We start from the raw sequence: 16,135 nt of genomic DNA on the forward strand, positions 1-16,135 counted from the left end.
TGATCGGCTCACAGATATCATTGGAGCAGAAAAGGAGGCTATTGAGTACATTATTCACTATGAATTATTCTCTCAGCTACATGTATTTGAAAACATTTATTTCTGTCACAGCAAATCAAGATGAAATTGTGATATGGTTGTGATATGGCTGCTGCTTAGCTATATCGCATTTCATTTTTAGCCCAATAGTTTTGTTACCTGATTGAGAACAAAATAGATCCCATTCACAGCTACTCTCTAGCTGCCTGACTGTAGGATAACTGCTCATTATTGTTAGCCATGCTTATTATCACTTAATAATCCATCTACTTACAGTGCAATACATTCCTTAGGCCCTGATTCAACAATACACACTAAGCACATGCATTCCATAGACTGCTATGAGACTTAAGCATGTGCTTCAGTGATTTGCCCAGTCAGAGTCTCTTAAAGGCTTTTATAGAGGTTCACTGATCACATCATTCAATAAAGACATTAGTAAATAGAGTTAGGAGTAAATCATGTGTATTTTAGGATTTGATCGATTTTTATTCCATATTTTGTGCTAATCTGGATACCTCAAACTTTGAGTTCAGATCCAGGGGCAGGTCCATATATTATACCTCAAGCCCTTTTCAAATATTGAGTTAACTTGTGGCATAAAACAAGCAAATGGTGCACACATTAAAGCTTTCACTTATGCATTTCAGGACCTAGCCATGTATGTATTTCTACTCTTTTATTTATAGCCATGTATGTATTTCTACACTCCAGGATGTGCCCTGTCACCTCCTGTCTATGGCGTCCCCTCTATGGATGCACAGAACACTGTGGGGGACTGAGGGGAAGAGAAGCAGGTATGTTAATTCTAACTAGATCCTGCAAGGTGCCAGGCGCAGCTGTGTGGTGCTGAGCATCCTTATTTCCCATTGAAGTTGAGGGCACTCGTCTCTGGACAAGAGTGCACAGCACCTTGCAGGATCAAGTCCTAAAGTTCTGTGATTTTGGAGCTGGGGGAACAATGCCACTGAGAACAACTGCCCTGGTCACCTTCCCTCCCATCCCACTCCAACACCATAGAGTCCAGTTCCTGCAGAGCACACAATGAGGGAGGGTCTGTGGGGCCATGGGGAGGAGGTTACAGTGCACAGAACCTGGAACTCATCCCTCCAAGAGGGGGATGGGATGGGATGGGATGGGATGCTGTGGCCCTTTATGGCTACATGCAGCAAATGTAGTGGCCAGCCAATACCATCGTAAGCATGTACTGCACAGAGCACTGGGAAACAGAGAGGATAGATACTTTACTATCACTTAGGATACAATTAGTGTTCTGGGATTCCAATTTAATGTGATAAAATGCCATTACAAACATGACATTCTGCAGATGTCATTTAATTATTATAATTAACACACGGCATGCTACTCTAAGTATGAAAGGAACTGGAAAAGGGGCAAATTCACGTCATTAGCAAACCTAAGCAGAAAATGTGTGAGACTGGATCACGTCGGGCAAGTTTTTAAATAGTGTGACCTGATCACTGAACAGATTAGGAGGGCAATTTCAACTGCACGGAATGTAAAAAAATATCAGCGTCTCGTATTCTTCCATGTATTGGATCTGTCTTTCTGAGCTCCCCAGGTGAGTTGTCCTGTTAACATCAGGGATTCAGGAATTGGCTTGCAGGGAACAATTGATGCTATTTTACAGCTGTTTTCAGAATGAGGGATCGCCTCTGCTCGAAACGCTATAGCTGCACTGATGTCACTGTAGTACTTCAGCTAAACAACAAAAGCATCAAGGGCAGAACCTCACTGATCTCTGAAGTGTGAATTTCCTAGCCTGATTAAGACTAGGCACATGCCAACATTAATAAGCACTGGACATTTCTTTCACCTTCAAAATACATTAAATTCAAGAAACAAAGTTAATGAAATTGTGATTTTAGGTCTGCTCAGTTAGAACCCCCCTCCACCCAGCCCCAAATCAGGAAAAGCAAAAATTAAGGTTCTAAAACCTATGTTAATAAAGATGTAGGGCAAAATATTCAAAATTTGGGCCTAAATATATACATTATCACTGCTTTTAATGCTAATAAAAAGGTTTTTTAAAAGAAATGAACTTTCCCCTGCCATGTTTGCAACCAATAGTGTTCTGCTGAATTGTGCAAATACATGAACACCTGAAAGCACAGAAAAACACAAGTTTAGTTTACTAGGTTTTCTTCTCACTGTCTAAACTGATGGAAATTTTAAAATGAACAGACAGCATGAATAGCGAGAAGTAAAACAGATTTTTAACACAAATTGTTGAAAATTTAGCTATTTTGTCTAATCCTACGCTTACTGAAGACAATGATCAGGCCCAGATCTTCAAAAGTATTTAAGTTGGAGTTAAATGCCTAAATACCTTTTGAGGATCTGGACCCCATTGACTAATGGTGCAGGATCAATGCCTAATTGTATATGCCTTTGTTATTTGTAACTTCAGTGGGGAACCGTTTTCAGTTTATGGGAAATAATCTGTTTATCTATTTGTTTATTAGGGTGCTGTATTGGTCGCCATAGTCACATGGTAATATTTTTACTCCCTGATAGATGACACAACAGCAGTACAACTAATAACTGATAGTGACTACACACGGGAGGGTATGTTCATGGGTAACTGATTTTGGGGAAACACTGCAGGTTAAGGTGTTTATGTCCATCTATTTGCATTTGTTTTTTAAAACACATATAATTTTTACCCTTTCTGTGTCTCTCTAATTTTAATTATTTTACCAAATACACTATGTCTTGGAAAGACTGTATTATTCAATAAAAACATCTTATTTAATATTCCAATTCTCCGTTTCTTCAAACAGAAAGACACCTGGTATTAACAGACATTTCAGTTCTATTTTTATCAACAAGTTACCTATCCATATTGAATTTTGCATCAATTAATTATTTCTCTGCATTCCTAAAATAGAATGTAAAGAAAGAGAAAATACAATTCACAATTTTTTTGAAGGCAAATGTGGATCTCAGACTTAGGCAGTGCAGAAAACTGAAATCTCCTCCCGCAAAACCTATCTGATGAAGAGGGAATGTCAGGCATTGGGAGTCGCAAATATGAGTTATGGAGGAATGTGTAGCGGGAGTGGCTGGTATGAAGAGTACTCCAGTGATCCTCAGATGGCCTATGGTCCCTAGGATACAATAGCTGGATAAACTGGGTCCACTGGCTATAGTCAGCCAAAATTTCTGCTGACGTAAATTTGAAGTCAATGCAGCTGTGCCAGCTCACAGCAGCAGAACATTTGGCCCATTGGCTAATCGGATACTTTAACTGCTCAAGTTTTTAATATGCTAAGTAGTCTATTTTTAAAAAATGAGAAGTTACAGCTCCAACTCCCAGAAGAGAATGAAATAAAATTGATCAAATAAATGATATACCATCATCAATGCTAGGCTTATACCAAATGGCTTTTTTTTTTTTTTTTTGGACTGAGGCTTTTCCCCTGTTGAAGACCTTCGTCTTTTACAATTATTCCAATTAAAATTCCCATAGGGAGATTTAAATGGATGTATCCACAGATGCAGTTATGAATGTTTCATAGTTTGTCTCAGATGGCTCATACTAACTAGCTCTCAGCGCTTTTCCTCGGTAGGGCTCAAAACAATATAAAACAGAGGGCAGCATCATTATCCCCATTTTACAGACAGGGAAACTGAGGCATAGAGAGGGGAAATGACATGCCATAGGTCACCCAGGTCGCCTGAATTCCAGCTTAGTATTCTATTCACTAGGCCAGATTTCCCCTTCTTGACCAGCATACGTGTTATTAATTAATTAAGTAATTAATTATCCCACAAGAACCATGCCAAGCTTGTCATTGCTTTTGTATGCACAGGCCCAATAGAAGTCCATCAAGGGTGCATTATAATGCACACCCAGTACTGCAGAGCAGCAATTGCAGATGTCCGTTACAAACATTGAGGATACCATTATAAAGCACTGCCTTGGGCAGACACAGAGGAGTTAAAGTTAAAAAGCCCATTTCTGAGGTGGCATTCCTGCTTTTGTAGTTAAAGTTGTGTCTGCATTTCCATTACAAACCCCTGCTTCCAGAGACTATAAAACTGCTGTAAAAATGTTCTCAGGACAGAAACTTGACCCAAAATGTTCTAGCTGGATACAATTTTTTTTTCAGAAAACTTGAGGAAAAACCCACTGGTTTGTCTCTGAGATATGAAGATGCAGAAAAAATAGATGTTCGGAGGAGCAGGGGGACGGGAGGGAGGAGGGGGGGGGGGGGTTGTGCTTTTTAAAAACAAAACCCTTTTCTGTTTAAAGGGAATTTTGTAGCCTGTTGGACACTGATGTGAGCTAGTTACTTTGGGCCACATTCTGCCCATACATGCATCCACGCATCTCCCATTTACTGTGTACTGTGTACAAGAAAATTTAGCTCATTATTATTATTATTATTACTCTTTGAATTAGCATAGCACCTAGGTGCCCCAGTCATGGACCACATGCTAGGCACTGTCCAAACACACAACAAAAAAGACTGTCTTAGTGTTTTGAAATATGAACTGGAGCATTATGGCAGGGAGAAAGGGATGTGGTAAGGGAAAGAAGCCTAGCTGAAAAGGGAAAATGGCCTCTGGGAGAGGCCAGTAAAAACCTTTGCTTCTCCATTGAGGCGGTAGGGAGTAAATGGGAACACTTCTGTAGACATGTCAGTAGGGGGTCCTGGCTATAGCAAAGGGGAAAACAAAGAGAAAAAGCAACGATGAACTCCAGCACTCCTCACTCCCCCTTGACTACTAGAGTTAGGCTGCACACAGTTAGACTATTGGCCATAGCAGTAGATCTTTACACTGGAGCTAAAATCAGATTGATTCTGTAGTATAGTGGCAGCATTACTGTTCCATGGGGCATGTAAGTTTGGGTCTTGAGTTTGGTTCTTTGCTGCCTACTCCAGGAAGGGTAAGGGGTGTGTGTCATGAACAGGGGCACTCTCATGGGACAGTATGCTTCGCTTCCAGGGTGGGGCAGGGAGACTTTCACAGTGCTTCCTAGAACCTCCTTCTAACTGAGTGAAGTTTCAGAATCAACAAGCTCTAGGAGAAGCTGTATCCAGCCCTGTTTTCTATCAGGAGGGGTGGGATGTATAGGGGCTCTGATGTGGGAAATAGACGACATCTTGAAGGACACACCTAAAAAAAACCACAGACCCCCCCCTTGGTGAAGTGCTAAATGCTTCCTGCGAGCCGCTAAATGCTCTAAGTTCCAGATAACTTCAATGGGAGCTGCAAACACTCGGCATCTTGTACTTACTTTTCAGCACCCAAAAGAGTTCATGATGACGGTGCTTAAAATGGGGATTTACCACATACAAATGTGGCATATTCTGCTCTGCATGCCCAGTTTGATAGTATCCATAGGTACTCCTCTTAACATAGGGCGGAATGCTGGATGCCTTTTCCAAGAGTGTCCAAGATGGAGCAATAATGACATGTTCCTGTTGCAAAGGGACAATAGGCTGCAGAGAGTCCACATCGGATGGAGGACTCTGTCACCCTTGTTCTGCAGTGTTCCTCTATGTAGGACAATTTTGGGTGATGGATGAGCTGAGGGAAGAGGAGAAGATGCTTCTGTGCTCCCCAATTCTTGCGTAGCTCCTCTTTTCAAAATCTTCTTACTTTGGTGAGATGGATAGATCGGGATTTGGCTCCTATTCCCATTATATGAAGGTATTGCAGGACCTAGGTCATACTTCATATGACATTCTTCATACATGTTCTAGTTCATCCTTAAATGTAAATTACCTTCCTATTAATATTTTATTGTTTTGTGTCAGAGCCTTAACATTTTTTCAAAGCATTTGGTTTTGGGTGTGTGAAGACTATATTTCCCCCATCATCATGTTGTCTTTTAATTTCTTGGCACTGCATACCTATCTTTGCTCACTGAGGGCCTAACCTTGGTTGACCTTAGTACACACAGGAACATCAGTGGGACTTAGAAGCACTCAGGACCTTGCTGTGTCTTGAATGCGGGCCACCTAAAAATAATCAATCAGCAAACCCAACAACCTAGCATTATAATTAATAGTAATTTGCTAAAGTGAATAGTTCAGGAATTATACAAAGGGATATTTCAAATGGATTTTGAGTGGTTCCTCCTTAAAGACAATTGGCCAAATCTTTGTTCAATATGGCATAACTCCTCTGAAGTCGATGGAGTTATGCCTGAGTCACACTATGTAATTTAACAAAGAAGAGAATATGATACGGAGATGTAAAAATAGCAGACCAAATGATATAACTACTATACTGCACAAATGAACCTGGATAAGCATAAAAGGTTGGTGGGTAATTTCCTAAAGAGAAATAGTATGGAATAAAAAAGTGAGACCAGTATCCCTGAAAATGGTATCTTGAAAATCTGTTTAGTAGTAATTAATTTATGCATGCAAAATGCCATGCATTCTTACCTATTTTGGCCCTACAAATTGTTACTCTATTGAGTTATAATTTATAAAACAACTAGTTCTGGGCCTCAGATGTTAATCCCTTATTTCTAACCTAAATGATAAAGGATTAGATTAGCTGGAATGGGAAAGGTGCAATGGTTAATTACAAAATGAAAAATGTCCTCATCACAAATCCTTAACAGTTCTGCATAAATGCAGCAAGATGCTAGAGGCTAAAGTCTGATCTTAGCTACACTGGAGAATTTGTTCCTAAGTGTAAATGATGGAAAGACAAATTTCCAATGTTCTCTCCTTTTCTCTTCCACATGGTACCAAGAAATTTTTATGACCAAGCAAAATGTTATTCACTTTGATACAATGAATGCCACTTTGATACAATTAATTCTAAAAGGAGGGAATAATTAGGACTCTCTTCCTGACAACAGGGATGAATGCTAGTAGGTTTCACAAGGAGAGACCAGCATTGGTGGGGGGAGGGTTGCACATCAAAAAATGTTCCCCAAACTTCACAGTTGTGCTTTAGGGGTTCATGTTTAGTGGGGAAAGGTTGCCATGTGCTAGTGAATTTTCCTTTAAAGGGTGGAAACCAGATGTCTAAGGTACAGACTGAAGTCTGTAATGCCTTGCAATTAAAAATGGGTCCAAATCAAAACCCAAAACTGAATATCCCCCACCACGCAAACTATATCTTGGGCTAAAACCAAACCCTGGATCTAGGTGCCCCTGAACTTTGTATCTGGATTCAAACTTTGCAATTTGGAGCCATTTCTTTTTGTACTGTAAGGCCCACAATTCCTCAAGCGTTGTTGCAAGCAAGAATTGCTATTGTTGTAATGGGAGTTTTGTCTATGTATAGAACACAGTGGTTGGGCCAATTTTAACAAGTGGTAATGGAAACCTCAGAAAAACACAGAAGGGAAGGGGAAATTGCATTCCCTGGCAAGAGAAACAGTTAATGAACTTTCAGAGCCAGAGAACAGATGGCTTTTGGTGGGGTAAGTGGAATTTCCCTGGTTCCCCCTAACCATAAATCAGTGCAGGAAGGGAAGAGAGGCATCATGAAACAGAGAGAGAGCTCCTTGTAGACAACCTTCTAGAGAAATATACGACCACACGATCATCAGTCACTGTCTATGCAAATCGACTTTAAGATCTAGAGTAAGCCAACCACAAGCACAAATATGTACAAGAGTAGCACAGTTCTGGAGGTAAACAGCTCAGACATCTTTTAAAGGGATCTGCAAGTAACATACAGTAGACATAACAAACATTCCCTACTGCTATTTTGTTTATATAGTGTCCATGCGGATCCCATATATTCAGGAAGACATCACTCATTGATGAGACAAGCTGGGTGAGGTAATATCTTTTATTGGACCAACTTTTGTCAGTGAGAGAGAAAAGCTTTCAAGCTTACACAGAACTCTTAATCTTGTCTCTCTCACCAATAGAAGTTGGTCCAAGATAATATATTACCTTGCCCATGTTGTCTCTCTAATATCCTAGGACCGACATGGCTACACCAACACTGTATATCACTCATTTATGTGAGGCTAGACTGCATTCAAGAGTCTTTAAAGCAAACCCTTTTAAAACACTATTTAAGATGGGAGATGTATATGGCAGAACTGGGGACAGAATTTGGCCTTAAGTGTTAACTTAAAAACGGGCTCAGTCTCTTTTCGTTCTCTCTTGAGCTTCTAAGCTGTATAGTTTATAAAGCAGGGAAGGTCATTTTGTAATACTTTATGGCATAATTCTAGTGTCATGCAGTAAGTGCAGATTTACTGCCTTCTTCTATTAAATTTCAACAGCCATAACAAAGCTTGATGTTGCAGACATTCAATCAGACACACAAATATTTAGTAATAATAATAATCAACACTCCCTCAAGGAGCTGATCTGGGTCTTTACAGTTGGAGGTTCATTCAGTCTCACTCAAACATTAAAACATTCTTTTTTGCAGATGGCAAAAAGCATATTCTATTGATTGTTTCACTAACGGCGGCACTGAACCCCAGGCCTGTAGCATATTGCAGGGACTAGCAAACAGGTACCTTTGCACCATGAACCAAACATAGAAAGCTAATACAGTGCATTTTCCAGAACTGGTTCAGCCACAGCATGATCACATCACTGTGTCTAACAGTATGTGATCTGTTGTTACATCTAAAGCTCCTGCTTGATTAATATGGCATTTAATGTTAACACTGAGAACTTAGGAATCTAGAGGCTAACGCTGCAGTAATTACCATTGCAGTGTAATGGCTTGTGTTAGTTTTATGAGTGCTGTTAATAGAAGGGGAATTCCAGAATTCACAGGTATCACAATATATTTATATTAATAATGATCAGTTATGGGGTCCTTGATAACCACATTGGGGGAGAGGTCAAATGTCAGTTTTAAAGAAACCAAGCTTTGAGTTCCCAAATGGCCTACAATTATTTCCTCTTCTATATACCCATATATCCAGTACCTGTATTGCATGGCGTTATAGCTTTACCATATGAATTAATGATACTGTTTTAACTGTGGTATATTGTTATACACTGTATATTCAAGTTGGGAAGAACTTTGGCTTAGATTGATTTAAAATATCTACTTCCCAAGTGCATAGGTTTACTTTAACCAACCTGCTTAAGAAAACAAATATGAAAATTATGGCATTTTTACTCTCTCCTATTTTTCTTCTTCATTGTTTCTCATTTGAAACCTTGTTGCTTTTTCCTGGACAATTTTATCAAGTCTTTCTAGCTCACACTATTTTCTTCTTGGTAACGCTTTTTTCCCCCTCTCCCCGCACTTCAGTCTTACATGTGACAGATTGATCAACTGACATTTAGAGCTAGAGATCTGATATTCCAAACCACTTAATGGCCCATAGACTCTTCCTTAGTTGAGAATGAAAATTCAAAGAAAAATGTTTAGATTATTTTCATTTTTGTCACTTTGTTTAAAAGAGTTCACCTTGATGTGTCATGAAATACCCCTTCTTGGTCTTCCTTTTCCTTGTTACACCTGGCCAGCACAAGCAGCTGAGATCTTTGCTCTACTTTCCTTGCATCTCTATGCAACGCATTGTAATATATATTTATATATTTTTTCTAAGCCTTTCAGACTGCTGTTACATGCTCAGGATTCTCCTGAATCTCTATGCATTCAATCTCTTCCCGCTCCTTCCTTTTGGCCCGTTTCTTTTTCTTGTGGTGCTTTTTGGAGGGTGGGAAAAAAGTTAGGAAGACGGGTAAAATAACAAAACAGTGCAGTAATGTGCAACTGCTGGTGAGCAGCAAGCATTTGAACAGTGTGAAGGTCAAGTTTGAAGGCACAAAGAGAAGGGGGACCAATCCAATAAGAAAAGAAATAATATTTTGCAAAATGGCTGTCCCATGCTCTTGAAGGGAGTTTTTTATACACTGAGTTCGGGTGTGCTCAGTTGCTAGTACAAATGTGTAAAGCAGGGGTGCACAGTGATCTATCGCAAAATTCAAAGTGTAGATAAGGCACAGTATAGAAATACAATCCATGTCTACATTCCATAAAGTCATCAAGCCTAGGACACCAAGCTCTATTGAGGTGACACTGAGAATTAACCAGAGGTTTCCCAGAGGATGAATAACCAGGAAAAAGGTCAGTATTAACACCAGCAGGATGCCAAAGCCAGAAATCAGGACAGGCATAGTTATTGATAAACCATAGTGATCCATGAAAACAAAGGTAGGATTGAACACAATGAATTTGATGCTCTGTATTAGAGATAGTGGCCTTAACTTCTCCAGCAATTCCACCACCTCCCTTTGTGTGTTTTCACTAGTCCTGGCCACCAGATACATGCGGGAAGCAATGATGTTGTTCTCATCTCCAGCCTTGGAGAAAATGATGTCATTTTTGAAGTGCTGGAATTCTGTTTTTTTTAAAAAAGAGCTCTGGAGTATACTGATAAAGTCACTTTTGTTGGTGGTGCTGATGTTGCCAACTCTCAGGTACTGATAGTATTGTTCGATCCAGGACACTGTATTGAACCCATGGCTCAGTGTTTTTAAGTCTTCTTGCACAGTGCCATTCCAGTACTCAAGAGGTTCATAGATGTAGAATCCTATCACAGGACTGTAGTTACTGAAATACTTTTGCTGGATGAGGGCATAGGAGACGCTTGGAGACTCACTGGCTAGGAGGTTGATGATGTTGGCCCCATCACTGATCTGTAAGCACCCCATAAAGGAGAAAGAGGCATAAATGAGATACAGTATCACCACAAATGGCTTGACGTAGATGTTAGTAATCCACTCGTTGTAATGCTCTCGTAGAAAATGCTGGATGAAGTGATTCTGGTAGGGGTTGGTCTCATGGTGAGACGTGTGCTGATGGCCATCACTCATCATGGTTTGGAACCACACGGGTTTCCTCTCCAGGTATTCTGCTGAAGGGATTTTACAACAGAAGATACTGTGGTAACGGTTCTGCTCCAATTGTCCAGCGAAGACCAAGCAGGAGCCGAAAAAGGAGAAGATATAGAAGTAGTTCAACAGGATGGAGACACACATGTTCTGGCAGAAAACTTTCACAGCCTCAATGTTGGTGAAAGGGCTGGCACCCATGCCAAAGGCTATGAAGTACAAGGAGCTTGTCATTGTATAGGAAACCATGACATCGGAATAGGTATCTGCTACCCTATCCTTGAATGGAAGGTTCTCCCTGGTTCTGCGCCATCCTGAAAGAAGTTCAAACACTCCTTTGGTTCCATGACCTAAAATAATGACAATAACAATGGATAAACACAGGTTTCCACTTTTCATTCTGCAACATTAATATGAACTTTTGGCAACTACTTTTTACTAAACAGACTTTTTAAAAAACATTTTGATCATATTACTAGTTTTTACATGTAAAATTTTCAGATTTGTGTGTCTAAAGTGTGTCTAAAGCCCAGCACCTCAGATAGAACTTGATCCAATGTCCTTTGCAGTCAATGGAAAGACTCCCATTGACTTCAATGGGCATTGAATTGGGCTCAAAATGAAGCCACTTGTTTATCTGCCTAAATACGGAGTTAGGTTGCCTAACTGGAAGTATTTGAGTTTAAAAATGTTTTCTTAAATGATTAATATACTATATATAAAATTATTTCACTGTGGGAGAAAAGTGGGTCAACTAATATTGGGATTCATTATTTGTATCTTCCTTACTGTAGTCCCCTGCTAGTTCTTTAAAAACTGAAGGATAGATTGTGCTACACTTTCTCATACAAGCAGTAAGTTACTCCTCAAGTAGATGTAAACTAATTGGACTACTCAGTGTGAGTAAGGATGGGACAATCTGGGCCTTAGTGCTAGGTGAGGAGAAGAAATATTGGTATTGCCAAAAATATACAAGTTTGCAATAATTTATGTAATAATGTCCACAGCACTAATACGTGAAAAAGGAACTTTTAAAGTGTTATGCCTGAGTCTTCATACCATATGTAAATTGACATGATGATGAAAGATACATGTGCTAGACCATCATCCCACATCTGTTGTCTTGAAAACATACATTTTCTCCTTGCCTACACCTCTTTCTCTCTCTTGGACATCAGGGCCTGATCCTGTTAGGTAACAGGTGCCCTCAGTTCCCATGGGAGCTGATAGCACTCAGCACAGAGTAGGACGTACTCCGAACCTCACCAAAACAGGTTCTTATTTACTGTTCAATCACGGGCTGCATTTTGGGGTATATTTTGTATTGAACATGGAAGGCCACTCCCAAATGTGCTCCTGGCAGCCTCAATTACTTGGGTTCCAAAGCCATCAAATTATGGCACAGATGGTGTGGTATCAGCTAAGATTTAATTTCTGTTTTTAAATGACATCTTTGATGAAGCAGGTTAGAAAAAGATTTTTTTTCTCTGTGGAAATTTTCATCTTTTTGTTGAAAAATCAAAAACCTGAATGGCAAAAAGTTTTCATTTTTTGGATGAAAAGTGATGAAAATTCTAGCTAAAATTTGGGGGAAAAAAAGTCACTTTTGGAACTTTTGGTTTTCCAGCAGAAAAATGAACACTTTTCAGGGAAAGTAGACACTTCTTGTGAACATTTTGGTTGAGTCAAAAACTCAATTTTCTACTGAAAACAAGTTTTGATGGAAATTTTTTACCAGCAATTTTTAGCTGTCATTGTGGTGAAGAGAATCTTCCACACATAAATTGAATGTGCCAGTCTGAGAGTTTGGAATTAACTCCCATCAGAACTATGTACTATCACAAACCTCACTACCTTCTGTTCCAAGTGCCAGGTGCACGCCTTTGTCCTGCCTTCTCTAGTATAGACATAGAGCAGCGTGTTAGAAAAATAACACACAAAATCAAAACAGTACCAAAACAAAACATTCCTCCGCACATGCAATTGTCCCTTTGGGGAGAGGATGAGAGAGAATCAACCATATGTGACAGATGTGTAGTCATGGCAGAATGCACCACTGGAAAGTGTTCAGTTATGATGGTGAAGAAAGTGCTGTAAGAAATTATATAGAATTGAATACAATCCATATGGTCTCCTTGAGTATGCAAAAACCCTAAAACAATGAATGAGTCATGTTCCAATCTCACACACATTGGTTTCACAGCATTGTCACGCTATTTTAGTGATTATTCAACAAAAAATTTCACTTTGGTCAGAAAGCCACTTTTCATTGAACGTTTTGATGAAAAAATGTTGATTGGTTCAAGTGCTTGCTCATTGCTAACCCGGAGACACTGCACCTTTTCCATAATGTGGCTTCATGTTACAGCACACAAATATTTTTGGACTCTCTTACAACTAGCCATAGAGAAAAGGACGGTAGTTGCAACTCTGTCATGATCCTCCCCCCACTCCAACTTGAAAACCCATGTTCTAAACTGTCTGATGTCTTATATCAAGGCCCTAATCCAGTGGCCACTGATGTCAATCGAAATCCCCGTCATTGATTTCCTGAGGCTTTGAATCAGTAGACCAAAGAGTACTGTAGACCACGGAAGCAGACATACCATTAGACAGAGAAACAAAGGCGGAGATTGGATATCAGTGGAAATAGAATGTTGAGACATATACATATATATATTCATTGAGCATAATAAAGGAATTATATACAGCAAGACAGGAGGTAATGTCCTAGTAATTGTATCAGAAACGTGATGCTAGGGAGACCCACAATTTGTGACTGGATAACAAAGTTTGACAAAAAGTCTGTTGGTTTCATTTTTTTATTTAAATTGTTCGTATCCACACACTACTTATGGTGCCAAAAGCAGACTGTTGACAGCCATTCTGGGCAGAGAAAATTACAGCATAAAATTTCAAGTTCTGTGAATGTTACCCGCTTTACTGGTGTGCACTGCAAATCAGTGCCTTCAGTGATACATAAACATTTGGCCTTACAGAATTTTTCCGTTTAGAAAAAAATCTTTGTTGAAATGCTCCTCTCCTGTGAACTTGGATTTTGGTAACTGGGCAACTTTGCATTCCTGGATAAATTCAGGATAAGCCAGGTCAAATCCACAGGCTACTTATTACACACAAAGTCCATACAGTACCATAGCCAGCAAGCATAGTGGACCAGATTCTCAGGTAGTGAAAATCAGCAAAGCTCCATTGACTTGAATGAGACTTAATCATGTACTTAAAATTAAGCATGAGCACAAGCACTTTGCTGAATCTGGATGGGAGTATTCACATGCTTAGTCTTAGTGGTTTGCTGAATTAGGGCCTTAATGAACAATGGTTAAAAACTCCTTGCAGCTGACTGAGCTGAACATTAGCTTAATGATCATACTTCCCGTAGAGTAAATATAGGGTGAATCATTAACGAGTCATTTAAAAAATCTATCCAATCAGAGACTCAGAATGTTGCTGCCAGCAGTGTGGGAGACAGCAGCGAGATCCTAGTATGAGCATTAGTGTCAAAGTTCACCTTAAAGAAAACTTAGGGAGTAATTAAGGCTCTTGGAGGTGGAGCCACGATGGGGATGAGGAGGAGCTCCATCTGAGGGAGGGAGGTTGGTGATCAAAGTGTCAAAGGCCAAGAGCTGGTGTTAGGGGCTTTCAACAGAAAGACACCCTAGCAACTTCCGCGGCCTTTGGGGACGGGCCCAGTAACTCTAAGGTCTTGCTCACCAGAGGCCCCAGCTACATGCTTAGGAAAAGGGTGGTATGCAGTCTCCCAAGCACAGACCTCCACATGCTGTCTAGTGTGCAGGGGGAAGGTGGGCCATTGTTACCTACACTTCCCACAGTCTGCATTGACTGACTCCCCTCTAGTCCATTCCGGGCTTCCGGCCATGCTGGCTGCCCCCTCTGCAGACAGGCACTACAGGCAGTCACATTATAGTGGGCACATTAGAGGTACTAAGTATAAGAAAAGCCTTCCTCCCCCTCACATCACCCAAACGACGGTAAGCCATAATTGGGCACTCAGTGCACTGCAGACACTATTGCTTTGAACTGTTACACAAAGCAAACACACTGCATTTCCCTTTGACGCATCAAACTATTGTGCCCTTCCTCAGGCATCTCCGCTGCCTGCCAATTCATTGCAGGATCCAGTTCAAATTTCAAAATGGCCATCTTTGCTCTCCATACCACCTTACAGGCCCAGGCTAACCTCTTTCCTCACCCCCAGCCTGTTCTTATCTCCTGTCCTTAGTGGTTCTGAGCACACACAGAATCAGGTTCCCAAACTATATTTATTTCCATCCATTCTGCTCATCTGACAACTTCCTCCTCTCTGTCCTTTCCCACTATTTCTTCCTCCTTTGTGAAGGAGCCTTCTCCACTGCATCTTTGTCCATCTGGAACATCCTTCAAGTTTTCCCTGTCTCGCTGACCACCTTTGCTCTCTTATCTATGATACTTGATTTCCGCTATTAGCCTGATGACTGAATATTCTTAAATTTATTTCCCATATGCTATCTAGCAACTACCATTTCCAAAACACATACTTTGGTCTTATTGCTTTCTGGCTGCTCAACGAGAGCATCATTTATGCTATATAAGAAGAATAAATGAAGCTTGACTTCTTATCAGGTCATATAGCACAGCCAGGAGGCAAATGGATGGGAGACAGCAAAGGCCTTTGTGAAATCCAAACTTTTCTTCTTTTGTGTGAAATCTTTTGCCTTTTCATGGCACAAATTTTGACTTTGTGTGAAATTTTGATGAAATGGCTATTTTTTCATCAAAGGCAAAAACCACTCCCCCAAAATCCTACACTGGCTAATTTCCAGAGCTGTGGTGGTTCAATCAGCCTCTGTTGTTTTTCCGGTAAAATGGCTTCATTGTTCTCCCCCATACTTAGCAAACATTCAATTTTGCTTTTATAATTCACATACGTGAGTGAAAGTTCAGGTGAAAATGAAGGGCATCTGGAATTTGTAATCACATGATTCTCAGCACAAATATTTTACATTCCTCCAGAAAGCTCTTTGCCACCACCAACTTCCAATAGAACATTGAGAGCTCATTTATGGATTCAATCTTGTAAGGTGCTGAGCACTCTGTCCTGATCCACCAAAATACTTAAGCATGCACTTATCTTTTACAGATTCATAGATTCCAGTACCGGAAGGGACTATTGTGATCTCTCTAGTCCAACCTCCTGTATAAGAGAGACCACAAAACGTCCCCAAAACAATTCCTAGACTATATCTTTTAGA

At 40.1% G+C, this 16,135-nt stretch overlaps 1 protein-coding gene across 2 annotated transcripts in view; it reads right to left on the reverse strand.

Moving 5' to 3' along the window:
* Window positions 1–9,581: 9,581 nt before the first annotated feature.
* PTCHD4 (patched domain containing 4) overlaps window positions 9,582–16,135 on the reverse strand; it is a 112,963-nt gene continuing 106,409 nt past the window's right edge. For both annotated transcript variants that reach the window (XM_067544852.1, XM_067544851.1), the window contains exon 3: window positions 9,582–11,215. In XM_067544852.1, the coding sequence (XP_067400953.1) occupies window positions 9,582–11,215 (1,634 nt within the window). The remainder of the gene's footprint in view (window positions 11,216–16,135) is intronic.

This window comes from Emydura macquarii, unplaced genomic scaffold (genome assembly GCF_026122565.2).
Source record: "Emydura macquarii macquarii isolate MOO-44397 ecotype Brisbane River unplaced genomic scaffold, CSIRO-AGI_Emac_v2 contig_1027, whole genome shotgun sequence".
NCBI lineage: Eukaryota > Metazoa > Chordata > Testudines > Chelidae > Emydura > Emydura macquarii.